This window comes from Polyodon spathula, chromosome 2 (genome assembly GCF_017654505.1).
Source record: "Polyodon spathula isolate WHYD16114869_AA chromosome 2, ASM1765450v1, whole genome shotgun sequence".
Taxonomy (NCBI): Eukaryota; Metazoa; Chordata; class Actinopteri; order Acipenseriformes; family Polyodontidae; genus Polyodon; species Polyodon spathula.
Window position 1 is genome coordinate 71,255,397 of NC_054535.1, and position 14,935 is coordinate 71,270,331.

Genomic DNA, 14,935 nt, shown 5'->3' on the forward strand with positions numbered 1-14,935 from the left:
GGTGCACAGCCTCTGTGTATTGCTCAGATCCGCCCTTTTTTTTTCGGGTCCTTTTGGTTTTTTCATTTTTTTCCAGAGAAAAAGACTAGAGACCTGTGCTTGACATTGTTTTGATGATGTCGGACAGGTTCTGACATCGGACCGGAAAGGGAAAATTGTAATATCGGACCTGGTCCAACATAGGACCACAAAGGGTTAAAACAATGTGATCATTACTTGCGAATTGAATATAAACTATGTTCCTGCTTCTTTATGAATCTACAGGTTTGGTCAGTTCATCTCCTCAACACTGCCTACCTTTGCAGTCTGTGAAAAGTTTGTGGTAATGGAGGTTAACAATGATGAAATGATAGATGGAGGTAAGTGCTTGAATTACTGCAGAACTGCAAAGAACTAATCTTAACAGATAGATGGAGGTAAACTCTTCAGTGTTAGTACAGAACTGGACTGAACAATCTTAACACTAACGCTGCAGGCAGAACATGCTTTTCCTATATCACAGATTGTTATTCCTATATCACAGATTGCTCTACTTGCGTTGTGAACTGCATTATCTCATTTATTAAACTCTGTATTCAAGTGATCATCATAACTTATCTAGAAAGCCACTGAGAAGCTTTGGCTAGTGGCATGAGTTTACCGTTTGTATATTCTGAAGCTGTACCTTGCTGTTGATGTGATTTCTAAAAGGAAGTTTTATCATTAACATGAAATATGCTTTATATCATGAATGGGCTGTTTCTCCACAGGAAATGAAGATGATTTTGGGGGGCTTCTTTCTGCTAACCTCATCTTGTTAAGGAACTGTCTGCTGGACATCTTACTGAAACTGCTGTTCACCTCGAAGGAGAAGATCACTGTTAATGCACAGTAAGTGAGACCCGAGGTCTTGGGCTTCACCCATCTGCTATACAGAATTAACTAAACAAACCTTTTGAAATCATTTCACACACACACTCACTGACACACGTTTACGCGCACACACACACACGCTCTCACACGCACACACATGCACGTACACACACAAAGACACAGTCTCACGCTGACACGAGCTCGCATGCATGTACGCACGCACGCATGCACACACACACACACACACACACACACAGGTTTTCATTAACAACGTGAATGCTGTGCAGTAGCACATTTTTGGTAGAAACCAGATTGTTGCATGCACAGCCTCAGCCTCAGCCTCAGTGTTTTACCCGTTGACGTTACTGTTAAAATGCACTTGATCTCACCCTGCTTGCCTTGGCAGTGCATGAAAGAACACAGAAGAAACTGAACAATAAGTCTGTTACTGGTCCATGTTAAAGACTGTATTGTTATAAGATGTGGGACAGAAAAGGGTACCGTAAGCAATATATTCAATGTGAATTAGGTTAATACAAATACATTGGCATGCACTTGACTTGCTGCCTATAACCCTGCATACTCTAGTTCCTAGAGCTCCTTGTAACAGACCAGGAACACACATTGCTAGCCTGTTTGTCCTGTGCAGAGCCTGTGAGGACCTGGTGAAGATCCTGGGTTTTGATTGGCTCCTGATGTTCATGGAGGAGCACCTTCACTCCAGCACAGTCACTGCTGCCATGAGGATCCTCATAGTCCTGCTCAGCAACCAGCCCAATCTCACCCGCTTCAAGGAAGGGCTCACAGGGGGAGGCTGGCTGGACCACACTGACTCTGTGCTTACCAACAAGATCGGCACTGTACTGGGTAGGGATGCACAAACACAATACAAACTTACTGTCGTGGCTTATTCCTGTTACACTCTTTAATTGAGTGGGTTGGAACTTAGCATGCAGTGGCATCTGTAACAGAAGGCCACTTCGTTTCTTAAGAAATTAAGATTGAAAGGTTGATTTGATTGATCTGCAGACAAATGTTGGAGGCATGTCGTATGTATCCACATGGCTAGCTTACAGAGACCATACTCTTCAAAGCAGAGGGAACAGTTTATGCCCTTTTTAAACCTCTGTGCCAACTGTGATGTGAGTTACTGTTCACTGAGGAGTCAAGGTTACTGTTATTGCTTTGCTGTATACTGATGAAAGTCTTGACTTCTCACCACAGAATTCCATTGTACAGTGTATAAAGCAGAACAACACTGAGTTCATTGCTGTATTTTCATCTGCCTTGTGTTGCGTTCTTGGTAAAGTGAATGTCCGTGGTGTTTTACATGTTATTATTTTTGGTTTGTTTTTCAAACCCAGGTTTCAATGTTGGTAGAAGTGCAGGTGGTAGATCCACAGTGCGGGAGATTAACCGTGATGCTTGTCACTTCCCGGGCTTCCCTGTTCTTCAGACCTTCTTACCCAAACATACCAACGTCCCCGAGCTCTACTTCCTGCTGATGGCCCTGTTCCTGCAGCAGCCAGTCACTGAGCTGCCTGGGAACCTACAGGTAACTGTTAGGACAGTCCGGTTTATATCACTCTGCTGCTTTGTCTCTTGTTGTGCATTGCATTGATACACATACAATATATTCTCGTGATCAATAATCCCTTTCTTCAGTCTTTGTTAATACCTGCCTTATCTTTCATCTTTCTTTGTGTTCATCAATACCTGCCTTATCTTTCATCTCTCTCTGTGCATCAGTACCTGCCTTATCTTTCATCTCTCTCTGCATCAATACCTGCCTTATCTTTCATCTCTTTCTGTGTTCATCAATACCTGCCTTATCTTTCATCTCTTTCTGCATCAGTACCTGCCTTATCTTTCATCTCTCTGTGTTCATCAATACCTGCCTTATCTTTCATCTCTCTTTGTTTATTAATACCTGCCTTATCTGTCATCTCTCTCTGTGCATCAATACCTGCCTTATCTTTCATCTATCTCTGTGTGCGTGCATTTTAAGGGTGGTCCTGGATACAATATGTGGTAGAGTGTTAATAAAACTTGGTTTGAAGATTTGAAGTCCATTTCTATTCTCTTTTGCTCAGTAAAAATGATTTTGCTTTCATTGTTCTAAACCTTTAATCTCAGAGAATCAGGCAGTGTCTGTGAATAAGACCCTTGGTGCTGCCTCATTGCAGGGGATATCAGATACTCATATTGGGGCTGATTTATAAAGCATTTCAGCGCCAAGAAATGTATTGCCGTCCTATGCATTTACTGACAAGCTAATGCTTCATAAATATGGCCACTGCTGAGTTACACCAATCAGATTTCATTAATTAGCATTTTATTTGTAGTTTGATCTAGACTCCATCTGGACATTTATTTTTGGAGTTCCTGCTTCCAGTGGACCTGCGGTGGGATCGATTCATAATGTTTGCACTGAGGCTGCCTTCTTACTGCTTGGGATGCTCAGGAGCATGCTCAATCTAGTAAGTGTGCTGATTGCAGGGGTGTGCAGAGTACAGATGGGAAACACTATTTAACAATAGTCAGTCTAGAATCATAGTTAAAAAATATATTTGATAACAAAATATTTTTTACTATCTGCACATGTATAAGTCCACCTAAAATCAAGGCTTGTGATTACTAGACAAGCCCCTTTTTAACAGCGGGAATGTTTATTTAGCATCTCTATCCATTAGATTTAAATGTTCAGTGTTGGCGGCACAGTTCTGTTTGCGATCCTGCTTGTGTGTGTTTTCCAGCCCTGGCAGTCTGAGGAGGAGGGGTCCTGGCTGCGGGAATACCCAGTCACTCTCATGCAGTTCTTCCGGTATCTGTATCACAATGTTCCAGATCTAGCTCCAATGTGGATCAGCCCCGAATTCCTCTGTGCGCTGGCAGCCACAGTCTTTCCTTTCAACATCCGGCCCTATTCAGAGATGGTACACAATTTAACTTGAAATGTCTTTTAAATTATTTGTGTATTGTTAAAAGTACTATCTGCTCATTATCCAGCCTGTTAGTATTAACAGTCATGTTGGTATTTTGGGTGCGTGTGGCAGGGTGGAGGGATGCTTTTATTAACACATCAATGGTGATTCAAACTAAAAGATTGCTCCACTTTTGCTCTGATTATTACTTCGATTTATTTTATTTTTTTGGAGTGCATTTCCTCAGCTTGAAGCTAATTCAAGTCTCGTTATTGATCAGTGATACCTTCATTCTGGGGGTCCCGAGTGGGTCATCCAGTTAAAGCCCCGCCGCTAGGACCGCAGGATGAGTCACACAGCTTGGACAGTGCCAGTTCATGTCCAGGCTGTGAAAAGCAATTCTGGCTTTAGGCTTGTGAAATTGGAGGACGCTCACACACCCTCAGAACGTCTATGCTGTGTGAAGACTCGCTGTGGTGGGGGGAAATAAATATAAATAATAATTGGTCACTCTGAATTGTTATAAAAAAAAAATAAATACTGATAGTACCTTCATTTTGAGAGCACAGTAAAACTCCTGGTTGAAGTAACAAAGCTAATTCAAGTCTAGTTATTGAAAGTTATTGATCAATAATGCCTTCCTTTTGAGAGCACAATAAAACCCCTGGTTGAACTAACAAAGCCAATTAGTTATGCTTCAAATATACACTGACTAGCCATTGAATGAGAGAATGGATTTAATACGACCCTTGGAGACAGGTGTCTACATCCTTCATGACCTACTTTCAACCATAGTTGTGCTTTTCATTGGCAGCTTTCTGCAAATGTTCCCATTCTATGATGTCTTGATGGGCACAATGGTGAGTACAGCAGCTACATTGAGGGGAAAGATGTGCTTCCAGTATCATGCAGCTTCTGAAGGCACAGAAATCTCTAAAGATGTTCTCCCAGTACCATGCAGCTTCTGAATGCACAGAAACCTCTAACGATGTGCTCCCAGTGTCATGCAGCTTCTGAAGGCACTGGAATCTCTAAAGATGTGCTCCCAGTGACATGCAGTTTCTGAAGGCACTGGAATCTCTAAAAATGTGCTTCCAGTGTCATGCAGCTTCTGAAGGCACTGGAATCTCTAAAGATGTGTGCCCAGTATCATGCAGCTTCTGAAGGCAAGCTGTCTGCTTACACATGAGGCTTTCTCAACTCCTGTATAAGTAGGTCAAGTGGATTCAATAATGTGACCACGTGCATGATTAGAGGATTTTCAGTTTGCACGTGCATGCTCTGCTCTTAGACAGATGGAGCTTCCTAAGGGTTAAATTATTTCTTGTTGTTTGTCTCTCCTCAGGTCAGTGATCTAGATGATGAAGTTGGCTCTCCTGCAGAAGAGTTTAAAACCTTCACTGCCGACACTGGCATGAACCGCAGCCAGTCTGAATACTGCAATGTGGGGTTAAAGACCTATCTGACCAACCACCCGGCCAAGAAGTATGTGTTTGACTTCATGAGGGTCCTCATCATGGACAACCTCTGCCTGACACCAGCCAGCAAGCAGACTCCCATCATTGACCTTCTGCTGGAGGTGAGGAGCTATTTCAGCCTTCTACATTTTTTTTTTCTGGATCATAGCCTTTTAAGGATCCCCGTTTTCTTCTGCAACTCGTGGGAATAAACTCCTTTGGAAATGACTGAGCTGTTTCAGAGGCTTTGTTGAATTTGAACAATTTATTTGAAAGAAAACAGAATGCTTTTTACTTATCTTGACACCTAGAAAGGAATGTGTGAACACGGGGATGTGAAGTATAATGTGTGTCACACTTTTTACAGAGATTTACACATCTTTAGAGAGCCACTGGTCCAGTTGTGGTTTAACTTGTGGTGGAGGCTCTTTGGAAGTTTTTGATAGTATCAGGATCGAGATGTCTGTATTGAGTGTCTGACTCTGAATGTCTGTTTCACTTCTATTTTGGCATATATGTGTGTGTATATGTATGTGTGTGTGTGTGTGTGTGTGTGTGTGTGTGTGTGTGTATATATATATATATATATATATATATACACACACACATACACACACACACACACACAACATATACACAATACACACACACACACACACACACATTATATATATTATATATATCTATTATATGATATATAATTATATATATACTCGCGAAGGACTTCCTTTAGCAATAGCAAGTTTATCAGAATCCTAGGATATATTTAAACAGTGGTGGGTATGTATGTATGTATTATTTTTGGATTGTTATTTTTAATAAATTTGTTATTTTTTGGAAGGCTTCACCAGAAAGGTCAACTAGAACCCAACAGAAAGAGTTTCAGACTTCCATCGTGGACAGTGTAATGGAGCACCTGCTTGCTGCTGAGGTCCTTCTGGGTAAGAATTCAGTGTGATCTCTGGTGCACTCAAAGGATATACTGCAATATATTAAGAATTCACTGTGATCTCTGGTGCACTCACAGGATATACTCAATATATTAAGGATTCAGTGTGATCCCTGGCATAGTGCACTTGCAGGATGTACTCAATATATTCGTGTTCTCTTCTTGTTTAACCATAGCCAGGAAAGTAATCATTGACTCCAGCTGCATGGTACAGTTTTTTTTTTTTTTTTTTAATCCGTTCAGATACAGTAAATTGTTCCGACCATACAGATTCATCTTGTGACTCTACACATACAGTAAATTGTCCCGACTACACGGATTATCAGTCCAGTGTGCTTATTTCAATTAAAAATATGTTTTCAAATACTTTTGTCATATTTTACAGTCCCTCCTATTGTTTTGAGGGGCTATTTTGACGCACAAAGTGTTCAGCCCACTACGAACTGCAGTGTACTGCATTGTAAATATGGCACGGTGATACGAAAGCGTTGATTTCCACAATTTTCGCCTATAGCTACACACAAAACAAAGTCGTTTGCATGCAGGGACCAGTGTTCCAAAAGTGGGACTGTCCTGTCCAAAACGGGACATCTGGTCACCTTGATCTTTCCCATCCGCTTTCAGGGGAAGATGCCTCCCTGCCCATCACGAGTGGAGGAAGTTACCAGGTCCTGGTGAACAATGTGTTTTATTTCACTCAGCGAGTCGTGGACAAGCTCTGGCAGGGAATGTTCAACAGGGAGTCCAAGATGGTCGTGGACTTCATCATTCAGCTCATTGGACAGGTACAAAGCTTCTTCTGCTGGGTTTGAGGGAATGCATTCAGCTCATTGGACAGCTGGGAAGCATCTTGCCGACCAGCTGGATTTAAGAAATGCTTTTGCATTCGTTGATGACAGCATGCTCATGGCTGGATTTAAGAAAGATTTTTGCATTGGTTGATGACATCATGCTCATGGCTGTATTTAAGAAGTGCTTTTGCATTCATCTGACCCGAATGCAGCCAGTGAAGCTAGTCCTGTTCCTTTGTAATTTTATTTTCTTACAGTAATAGTTAATTACTGTAAATAAACTGCAGTTCCTACAGCATGAATATTTTATTATGTTTTCTTTTTTAAGAGAGCATTTAATGTACAATTTTGGGATAAATTATTTAAAGTTAATATTAGAAGATTCACAGATAATAGTCTTTACAAAGTTCTACAGACACCTCTTTACACTCTCCCTGTGACACATTTAAGAAAAGGCTAATTTCACAAAATCTGGCACATTAACCACATACCTGTCCATTTACAAACTGGACTTTGAGTTTAGAAGTTGACTTAAATGGGAATGCTATTCTGAAATGCTGCAGTTTTTTTCATGTTGGGGGGTGAGATGCTGTATTCAGGACACACTACAATATTATTGGCTTCCCAGTGTCCAATCGTGCTTTGAGGACGGGGCATATCTTTCAATGCCCGGTCTGACTGTGGAAAGTAATCAGCAACAACAGTCCCCAGAAATACCTGGAGAATTTGTGCTGCCCTGTCCTTCTGTCTCAGTCATTGGGAAAAGCAAATGCAGTGTACTCCAATAACCTGACTCCACGTGAAAGCATGCTGAGTAAGAATACGCTGACTCCACGTGAAAGCATGGTGAGAATATCCTGACTCCACGTGAAAGCATGCCGAGTATATCCTGACTCCACGTGAAAGCATGCCGAGTAAGAGTATCCTGAGTCCATGTGAAAGCATGCTGAGTAAGAATACCCTGACTCCTCGTGAAAGCATGATGAGAATATCCTGACTCCATGTGAAAGCATGCAGAGTAAGAATATCCTGACTCCACGTGAAAGCATGCCGAGTAAGAATACCCTGACTCCACGTGAAAGCATGCCGAGTAAGAATACCCTGACTCCACGTGAAAGCATGCCGAGTAAGAATATCCTGACTCCATGTGACAGCATGCAGAGTAAGAATACCCTGACTCCTCATGAAAGCATGCCGAGTAAGAATATCCTGACTCCACGTGAAAGCATGCCGAGTAAGAATATCCTGACTCCTCGTGAAAGCATGCCAAGGAAGAATATCCTGACTCCACGTGAAAGCATGCCGAGTAAGAATATCCTGACTCCACGTGACAGCATGCTGAGTAAGAATATCCTGACTCCTCGTGAAAGCATGATGAGAATATCCTGACTCCACGTGACAGCATGCAGAGTAAGAATATCCTGACTCCTCGTGAAAGCATGATGAGAATATCCTGAGTCCACGTGAAAGCATGCAGAGTAAGAATATCCTGACTCCACATGAAAGTATGCTGAGTAAGAACATCCTGACTCCTCGTGAAAGCATGATGAGAATACCCTGACTCCACATGAAAGTATCCTGAGTAAGAACATCCTGACTCCTCGTGAAAGCATGATGAGAATACCCTGACTCCACGTGAAAGCATGCCGAGTAAGAATATCCTGACTCCACTAACATGCCAGACTCCAACAGGATTGCAGATAATAGCCTGCAATCATTTTTGATGTATTATTTTACATGGCCCTGTTGCAGATGGGGAAAAAAAAATGTCTATAATGTTTCTAGCAGAATAATCCCATTTGATAATTTAGTACAAGGTATATTTCTTATGTTCATCTCATACATTCAGCACCTGCCTATGGGCGTTTGTTTCTGTATCTCCATGCAGACAGTAGCCATAACTACCATTTCCTCAGTTACTGCAATAAATACTGTAGTTGACCAAAGATTTCTTAAAGTAGGTGCCATTTGTGCACGAATGTTTAGGCATCAGATGAGCAGCTTGTTAAAGGAACAGCAGTTGGAAGCAGCTCAGGAGCGTGTTGTTTCATCATTCTATACAGAATGCAGGAGAACCACCGAAGCTCACCCTGCCACCCCGTCTTCACTGTATTCAGAACCAAAGCTCACCCTGCCACCCCGTCTTCACTGTATTCAGAACCAAAGCTCACCCTGCCACCCCGTCTTCACTGTATTCAGAACCAAAGCTCACCCTGCCACCCCGTCTTCACTGTATTCAGAACCAAAGCTCACCCTGCCACCCCGTCTTCACTGTATTCAGAACCAAAGCTCACCCTGCCACCCCGTCTTCACTGTATTCAGAACCAAAGCTCACCCTGCCACCCCGTCTTCACTGTATTCAGAACCAAAACTCACCCTGCCACCCCGTCTTCACTGTATTCAGAACCAAAGCTCACCCTGCCACCCCGTCTTCACTGTATTCAGAACCAAAGCTCACCCTGCCACCCCGTCTTCACTGTATTCAGAACCAAAACTCACCCTGCCACCCCGTCTTCACTGTATTCAGAACCAAAGCTCACCCTGCCACCCCGTCTTCACTGTATTCAGAACCAAAGCTCACCCTGCCACCCCGTCTTCACTGTATTCAGAACCAAAGCTCACCCTGCCACCCCGTCTTCACTGTATTCAGAACCAAAGCTCACCCTGCCACCCCGTCTTCACTGTATTCAGAACCAAAGCTCACCCTGCCACCCCGTCTTCACTGTATTCAGAACCAAAGCTCACCCTGCCACCCCGTCTTCACTGTATTCAGAACCAAAGCTCACCCTGCCACCCCGTCTTCGCTGTATTCAGGTGAAATTGACCTTTATGCTTTAAAAAAAAAAACAACTTTTTATGCCATTGAGAAACGTCTTATATTCAACATGCAACAAGACCATGGTTAGCAACACTCTAATTGAAATAACGTTTGGTCACAGCGGAACAACTATACCTTGTGAAGATGAAGTTCCTACACACATTTAAAAATGGTCTCAAATAAACCGTAGAAAACGCAGCATGCAAAAGTCTATTACACAGACTTTTGTAGCATAAATTTATAAGTAAAAATAATATGCACAGAACTAAACATTAGATAGTTGAACAGAACTAACTTGCACATATCAGTCTGATCTCCCCCTCCTGCTTTAGTCACTGGAGGCAAGGCAGACAAGCTCCACTTCGTCCTGCCGTGGAGACTTCAGCCGTCAGTCAGGGGAGTGTGCACAATATTCATTAAGTGCTTTCCTCTTGCGCCCCATTTTCAAGTCAAGCTAGTAACTGTCACTATATACCTATAGCAAAAGCTACCTACATCTTAACCCCTAATTTCAAAGTAGGCGCGTTGAATGACAGGTGCTGTAGCTGGCAAATGAAAGTGCGCAGTCGGTGTAGGTCTTGATGATTGTCAGTCATTTAAATGAATGAGAGCATTCTAGCACTGCTTCAGTCAATGAGATCTGTCAGAACAGGGTGAAATGACTGACAGGGAAACTAGAGTAGCCTGCTGGTTGACAGCGACCCCTAGTCATTCACACTGGAATGGAGATGGGACAGAAATAAACAAAATGTCTTTGCAGTAAATATTGTATGCATTTTGGTAGAAAAATAGTGAAAAACAGAAAATGCAGAGAAACTTATAGGTTATATACAAGTCCTTTAAAAATCTGGGGTTCAGCAGTTACAAAACTTAATGTCAGAAAACATCAGAATTCCACAAAGCAGCAGTAATAGTTGGCAATGATTTCGTATCTGCGATGCAACTAACTCGAACACCTGAACATCAGGAGTTGGATTCCGCTTATAGAGAAAGTGGGGAAAAAAACAGGCAGAAGCTATTTTTTTTTTTTTTTTTTTTTTGGAATAACTCCAAAGTATTGCTTATTGTAGTTGTACTCTTAGTATGTTTACTTAAATTTACTAGCAAATGCATTCCAAACTACTCTGAAAGGAAGATTTCCTTAAAGTATGTTATAAATTTGTTGAGGTGAGGTGGGATCACAGGGAACCTTTTGTGTATCTTGAAGAATTTAGTGAACCAGTCCACTACAAGGCTAGATCCGCCCCCGTTAATCACTAATTGAGTGATTGTGTTCCCAGTTAAATAAAACCAAAATCCTACAAGTTATATTGGATTTTTTTGTATATGTTTTGTGCGACGGGGAGTAGATTTTTAAGAAGGACAGGTAGATTTTTCTAGCATTTTGTCCCTTGGACAACTTTTTTTTTTTTTTTTTTAAATTGCACACCTCTGATCAGTGGCTGATGGATGCAAGAGAAACCTGTCCTATATGTACCAGCCTTTGGCTAACATGCTGGATGGAGCTTAGACAGGATGTATGATATAAAATCACAGAGTGGTTTTTCCCTTCTAAAGTCTAAGAGAAGATCTCAAGGCCTGTCGCTGGACTCCATCTACCACGGCCTGAACAGGACCATCCTCTATCAACTCTCCAGACCCCACAAAACTGTCCCGCAGCAGGTGGCTCTCCTGGACTCGCTCCGGGTCCTCACCGTCAACAGGAACCTCCTTCTGGGCCCCGGGAACCACGATCCGGAGTTCCTTGGCTGTCTGGCACATTGTTTCATCAGCCTCCATGCAGGGAGGTGAGGATTGCTGGGCTGGTTCAGCTGTTTCAGGAGGGGTCAGACTTATATAGTGGAGGAATAGTTAGTTGTTGGGCTGCCTGGCACACTGCTTCATCAGCCTCCACACAGGGAAGTGAGGATCGCTGGGCTGTTTCAGCTGTTTCAGGACGGTCAGGTTTATACAGTTAAGGAATAGTTATTAGGGAAACCTCATTGGAAATGTTAAGGATATATTTTGAATATTTAGACACCAGCCATTGAACAGGTAATATGATGGCAGCATAAACAATAGTAGTTGTTAGTAATAAGTGTGTCTGAAGTATACTGAAGGGAATACCAGTGTGAGTAGTATCTATAGCCTGCACATGCAAATGTGTGTAGAATTCACTACAATCCCTACAAATGTAGCTTGCACCATTTCTAACCTTGGGAAATTCTGTTCTGAGCAGCCTTCACTTTAAACGCCGAAAACATTTTTCTACATGGTGTGGTATCTGATGGTTTGACCATTTAAGATGTATAGTGTAGGCTCCCAAGTAGCGCATGTGGCAAAGGTGCTCCGTTTGGAGCGCAAGATGCGCCCTATAGCCTGGAGGTCGCCGGTTCGAGTCCAGGCTATTCCACTGCCATCCATGGACGAGAGATCTCAAGGGGCGGCACACAATTAGCCGAGCGTTGTTCCGGGTAGGGAGGGCTTAGGTCAGCCAGGGTGTCCTCGGCTCACTGCACACCAGTGCTCCAAGGAAGTTGTCCAATGAACTGTGTTCATTTTCATTGAACTCGCTCTATGTTTGCCTTTACTAGCAGTGCGGATGGATTTGGCTTGGAGGCAGAAGCTAGAATGACAACGTGGCACATCATGATGCCCTCTGACATTGAACCAGATGTCCTTCACAGTCAAGATGTTAGTGAAGGTAAATATCTTCTCAGTTAAGTAATGAATCCAAGTGTAACTTTAATATTTGATGATGATACCATGATTTCAAAGAAGTTGTACATTGAGTAGTGCAAGTTCATGTATGCTTGTAAAAAATATATATATTTAATGTAATTTTGTTTTTTTAACAAAAGAGAATATCAATGTTCTTTTTAAAATGTGACCCTAACGGGCTTTGTTTCCAGTCATCAGAAGTGAAGAGATTTGTATTCTAGTCAGTTGATCTATAAGTTCTTATTGGTTTCTAGGACCGATGATCTCAGGAAATGTTGCTTTATGTATTTCAAAGATGTAGTGCTGTTTGTTTAAACGGCTGATGTTTTCTCTTTTGTTTGTTCTTCACTAGGACGGCAGCTTCTGCTGAAAGCAGTGAACAGAGTGTGGACGGAGCTCATTCTCAGTAAGAAGCAGGCACTGGAGGATATATTTAAAGTGCCTCTGCCTACAAACGATCGCGGGCACATTGACATTGCCACGGCCCGAGCACACATTGAGGAGGCTGCTCTGAAGAGCTGGCAGAACTACCTGGGTGAGGCAACACACCACACTGCCTCCTGTAGGCCAACATAGCTGCTTCAACAGCTGATACATTTACTGTAGCAGGCCTGACTGCTGTCTTTCATTACAAAATAATACATGTGTCCTTTATGGCCTGTCAGCAATCTGAGTCATACAATCCTTGAGAAAGTTTCCTGTAATTACTTTACATAATACAGACATTGGAATGAAGAATTGCTTCAATGATTAGAACTTGGGTGCTCGGCTCGGCTGACATTTAGGTAGGTATCTAAACTAGTTTAATTCTGGCAAGGGGATTTGAACCTAACATTTCAGTCTAACGTATAGTGCATTGGAATGCTAGTGATGTTTCCTTGCTTTGAAATGCTTGAGCTGTAGTCCCTGCTGAGGGTGCCATGTATTTGACTGTGCTCTTTACCTGCACAGCCCATGAGAAGAAGTGCATTAGCAGAGGCGAGGCTATCGCTCCAGTCACACAGTCCAAGCTGTCCAGAGTCAGCAGTGGCTTTGGTCTTTCCAAACTCACTGGATCCAGGCGCAACAGGAAGGAGAGTGCAATAAACAAGAATAACCTCTCTGCACAGGTATGGGCTGCTGTGCATTATATATCGTACTCCCCACAGCCACACTTCCCCCTGTCTGGCTTTAGGTACACTACAGTGTAAAACCATGTCGCTTACTCCAAGTATAAAGTGTATTGCGCATATCAGTAATAAAAAGCAGTTTAGTTATCGCCCAGTGGCAACTCATAACCCTGACAACAGGCATGTAGTAAAGACTTTGGCACATGTGTATGTCACACAACTGAGAAACATTTATCTTGAGAACCACTTGTGCAACCACAACTTCTTGAGTATATGGGAGTGTAGGATTAATGTGGGACTTCATGTATGTATGTTATATTCTTACATGTATTTAAAGAACCTCTTGGATAAGGGATATATGGAAGATCCTGCCCATTCATGTGTAAGTAATTGTGTCACAAGTACATACCATGAATGCAGGTCATGGTCTCTCTTCATGATAGTAATAACTATTTAAACTTGATCTAATGTAGATTTAAGAATTGAGCACCGGGACGTTAAAAGCAGTCCAATACTAACCCTTCTAGGGTGTGTTGTATTTCCTGCTCATTGCTGTAATTGACTTTCTGTTTAACTGGAACACACCTGCAGATTTGTAGTGAATCTTCTATGTCTAAAATCCCAATGATATTTGACCCCAGGAGACGTTTCAGTGGATGTTCACCCATATTGCTGTTGTGCGGGATTTGGTGGCCATGCAGTATAAAGAATATCAGGAGGTATGCTACATAATCTACTGTATTATATCTATATCAACTTATTCAATCCAGTCTAGAGCTTGAATACTTTCTTAGATTAACCTGCACTGTATTACATTTATATCAGCTGCATCAATCCCGTCTACAGCTTACGCTGTATGACAGCTGTATACTCCATGCTTCAATGGTTTCTAATGAGTGAATATTACTATCATAATAATAATAATATGTGTCCTGCTCTTTCCCCACTCAGCGACAGCAGAATGCTCTGAAGTACGTCTCTGAGGAGTGGGCTCAGATTGAGTACGAGCTCCTAAGGGAGAGGGGCCTGTGGGGGCCGCCCATCGGGTCCCACCTGGACAAGTTTCTGCTGGAGATGACTGAAGGGCCTTGCCGCATGAGGAAGAAGATGGTTCGCAATGACATGTTTTACGTCCACTACCCCTGCGTTCCAGACAGCGATCAGGAAACCAGCAATCTGGTAAGCATCAATAGGACTTATTCTAAACTTGGCCCTTACTGTATTGTTAGGTTGCTGTATTTTATGTCCAGTTACTGTATTGAAGTCCATCCCTGGTGAATGAGTCAGCACTGCAGGGTTGTGCACATCGGGTGTATCTCTGTGTAAGGGTTCAAG

The 14,935-nt window shown here is 42.4% G+C and overlaps 1 protein-coding gene across 2 annotated transcripts in view; it reads left to right on the forward strand.

Moving 5' to 3' along the window:
* LOC121299887 (WD repeat and FYVE domain-containing protein 3) overlaps positions 1-14,935 on the forward strand; it is a 98,943-nt gene that overhangs the window by 54,101 nt on the left and 29,907 nt on the right. For both annotated transcript variants that reach the window (XM_041228085.1, XM_041228095.1), the window contains 15 exons: positions 265-359; positions 750-870; positions 1,502-1,719; positions 2,217-2,407; positions 3,198-3,332; positions 3,609-3,788; positions 5,122-5,355; positions 6,075-6,174; positions 6,807-6,967; positions 11,349-11,578; positions 12,365-12,474; positions 12,844-13,026; positions 13,443-13,600; positions 14,242-14,319; positions 14,552-14,779. In XM_041228085.1, the coding sequence (XP_041084019.1) occupies positions 265-359; positions 750-870; positions 1,502-1,719; positions 2,217-2,407; positions 3,198-3,332; positions 3,609-3,788; positions 5,122-5,355; positions 6,075-6,174; positions 6,807-6,967; positions 11,349-11,578; positions 12,365-12,474; positions 12,844-13,026; positions 13,443-13,600; positions 14,242-14,319; positions 14,552-14,779 (2,422 nt within the window). The remainder of the gene's footprint in view (positions 1-264; positions 360-749; positions 871-1,501; positions 1,720-2,216; positions 2,408-3,197; positions 3,333-3,608; positions 3,789-5,121; positions 5,356-6,074; positions 6,175-6,806; positions 6,968-11,348; positions 11,579-12,364; positions 12,475-12,843; positions 13,027-13,442; positions 13,601-14,241; positions 14,320-14,551; positions 14,780-14,935) is intronic.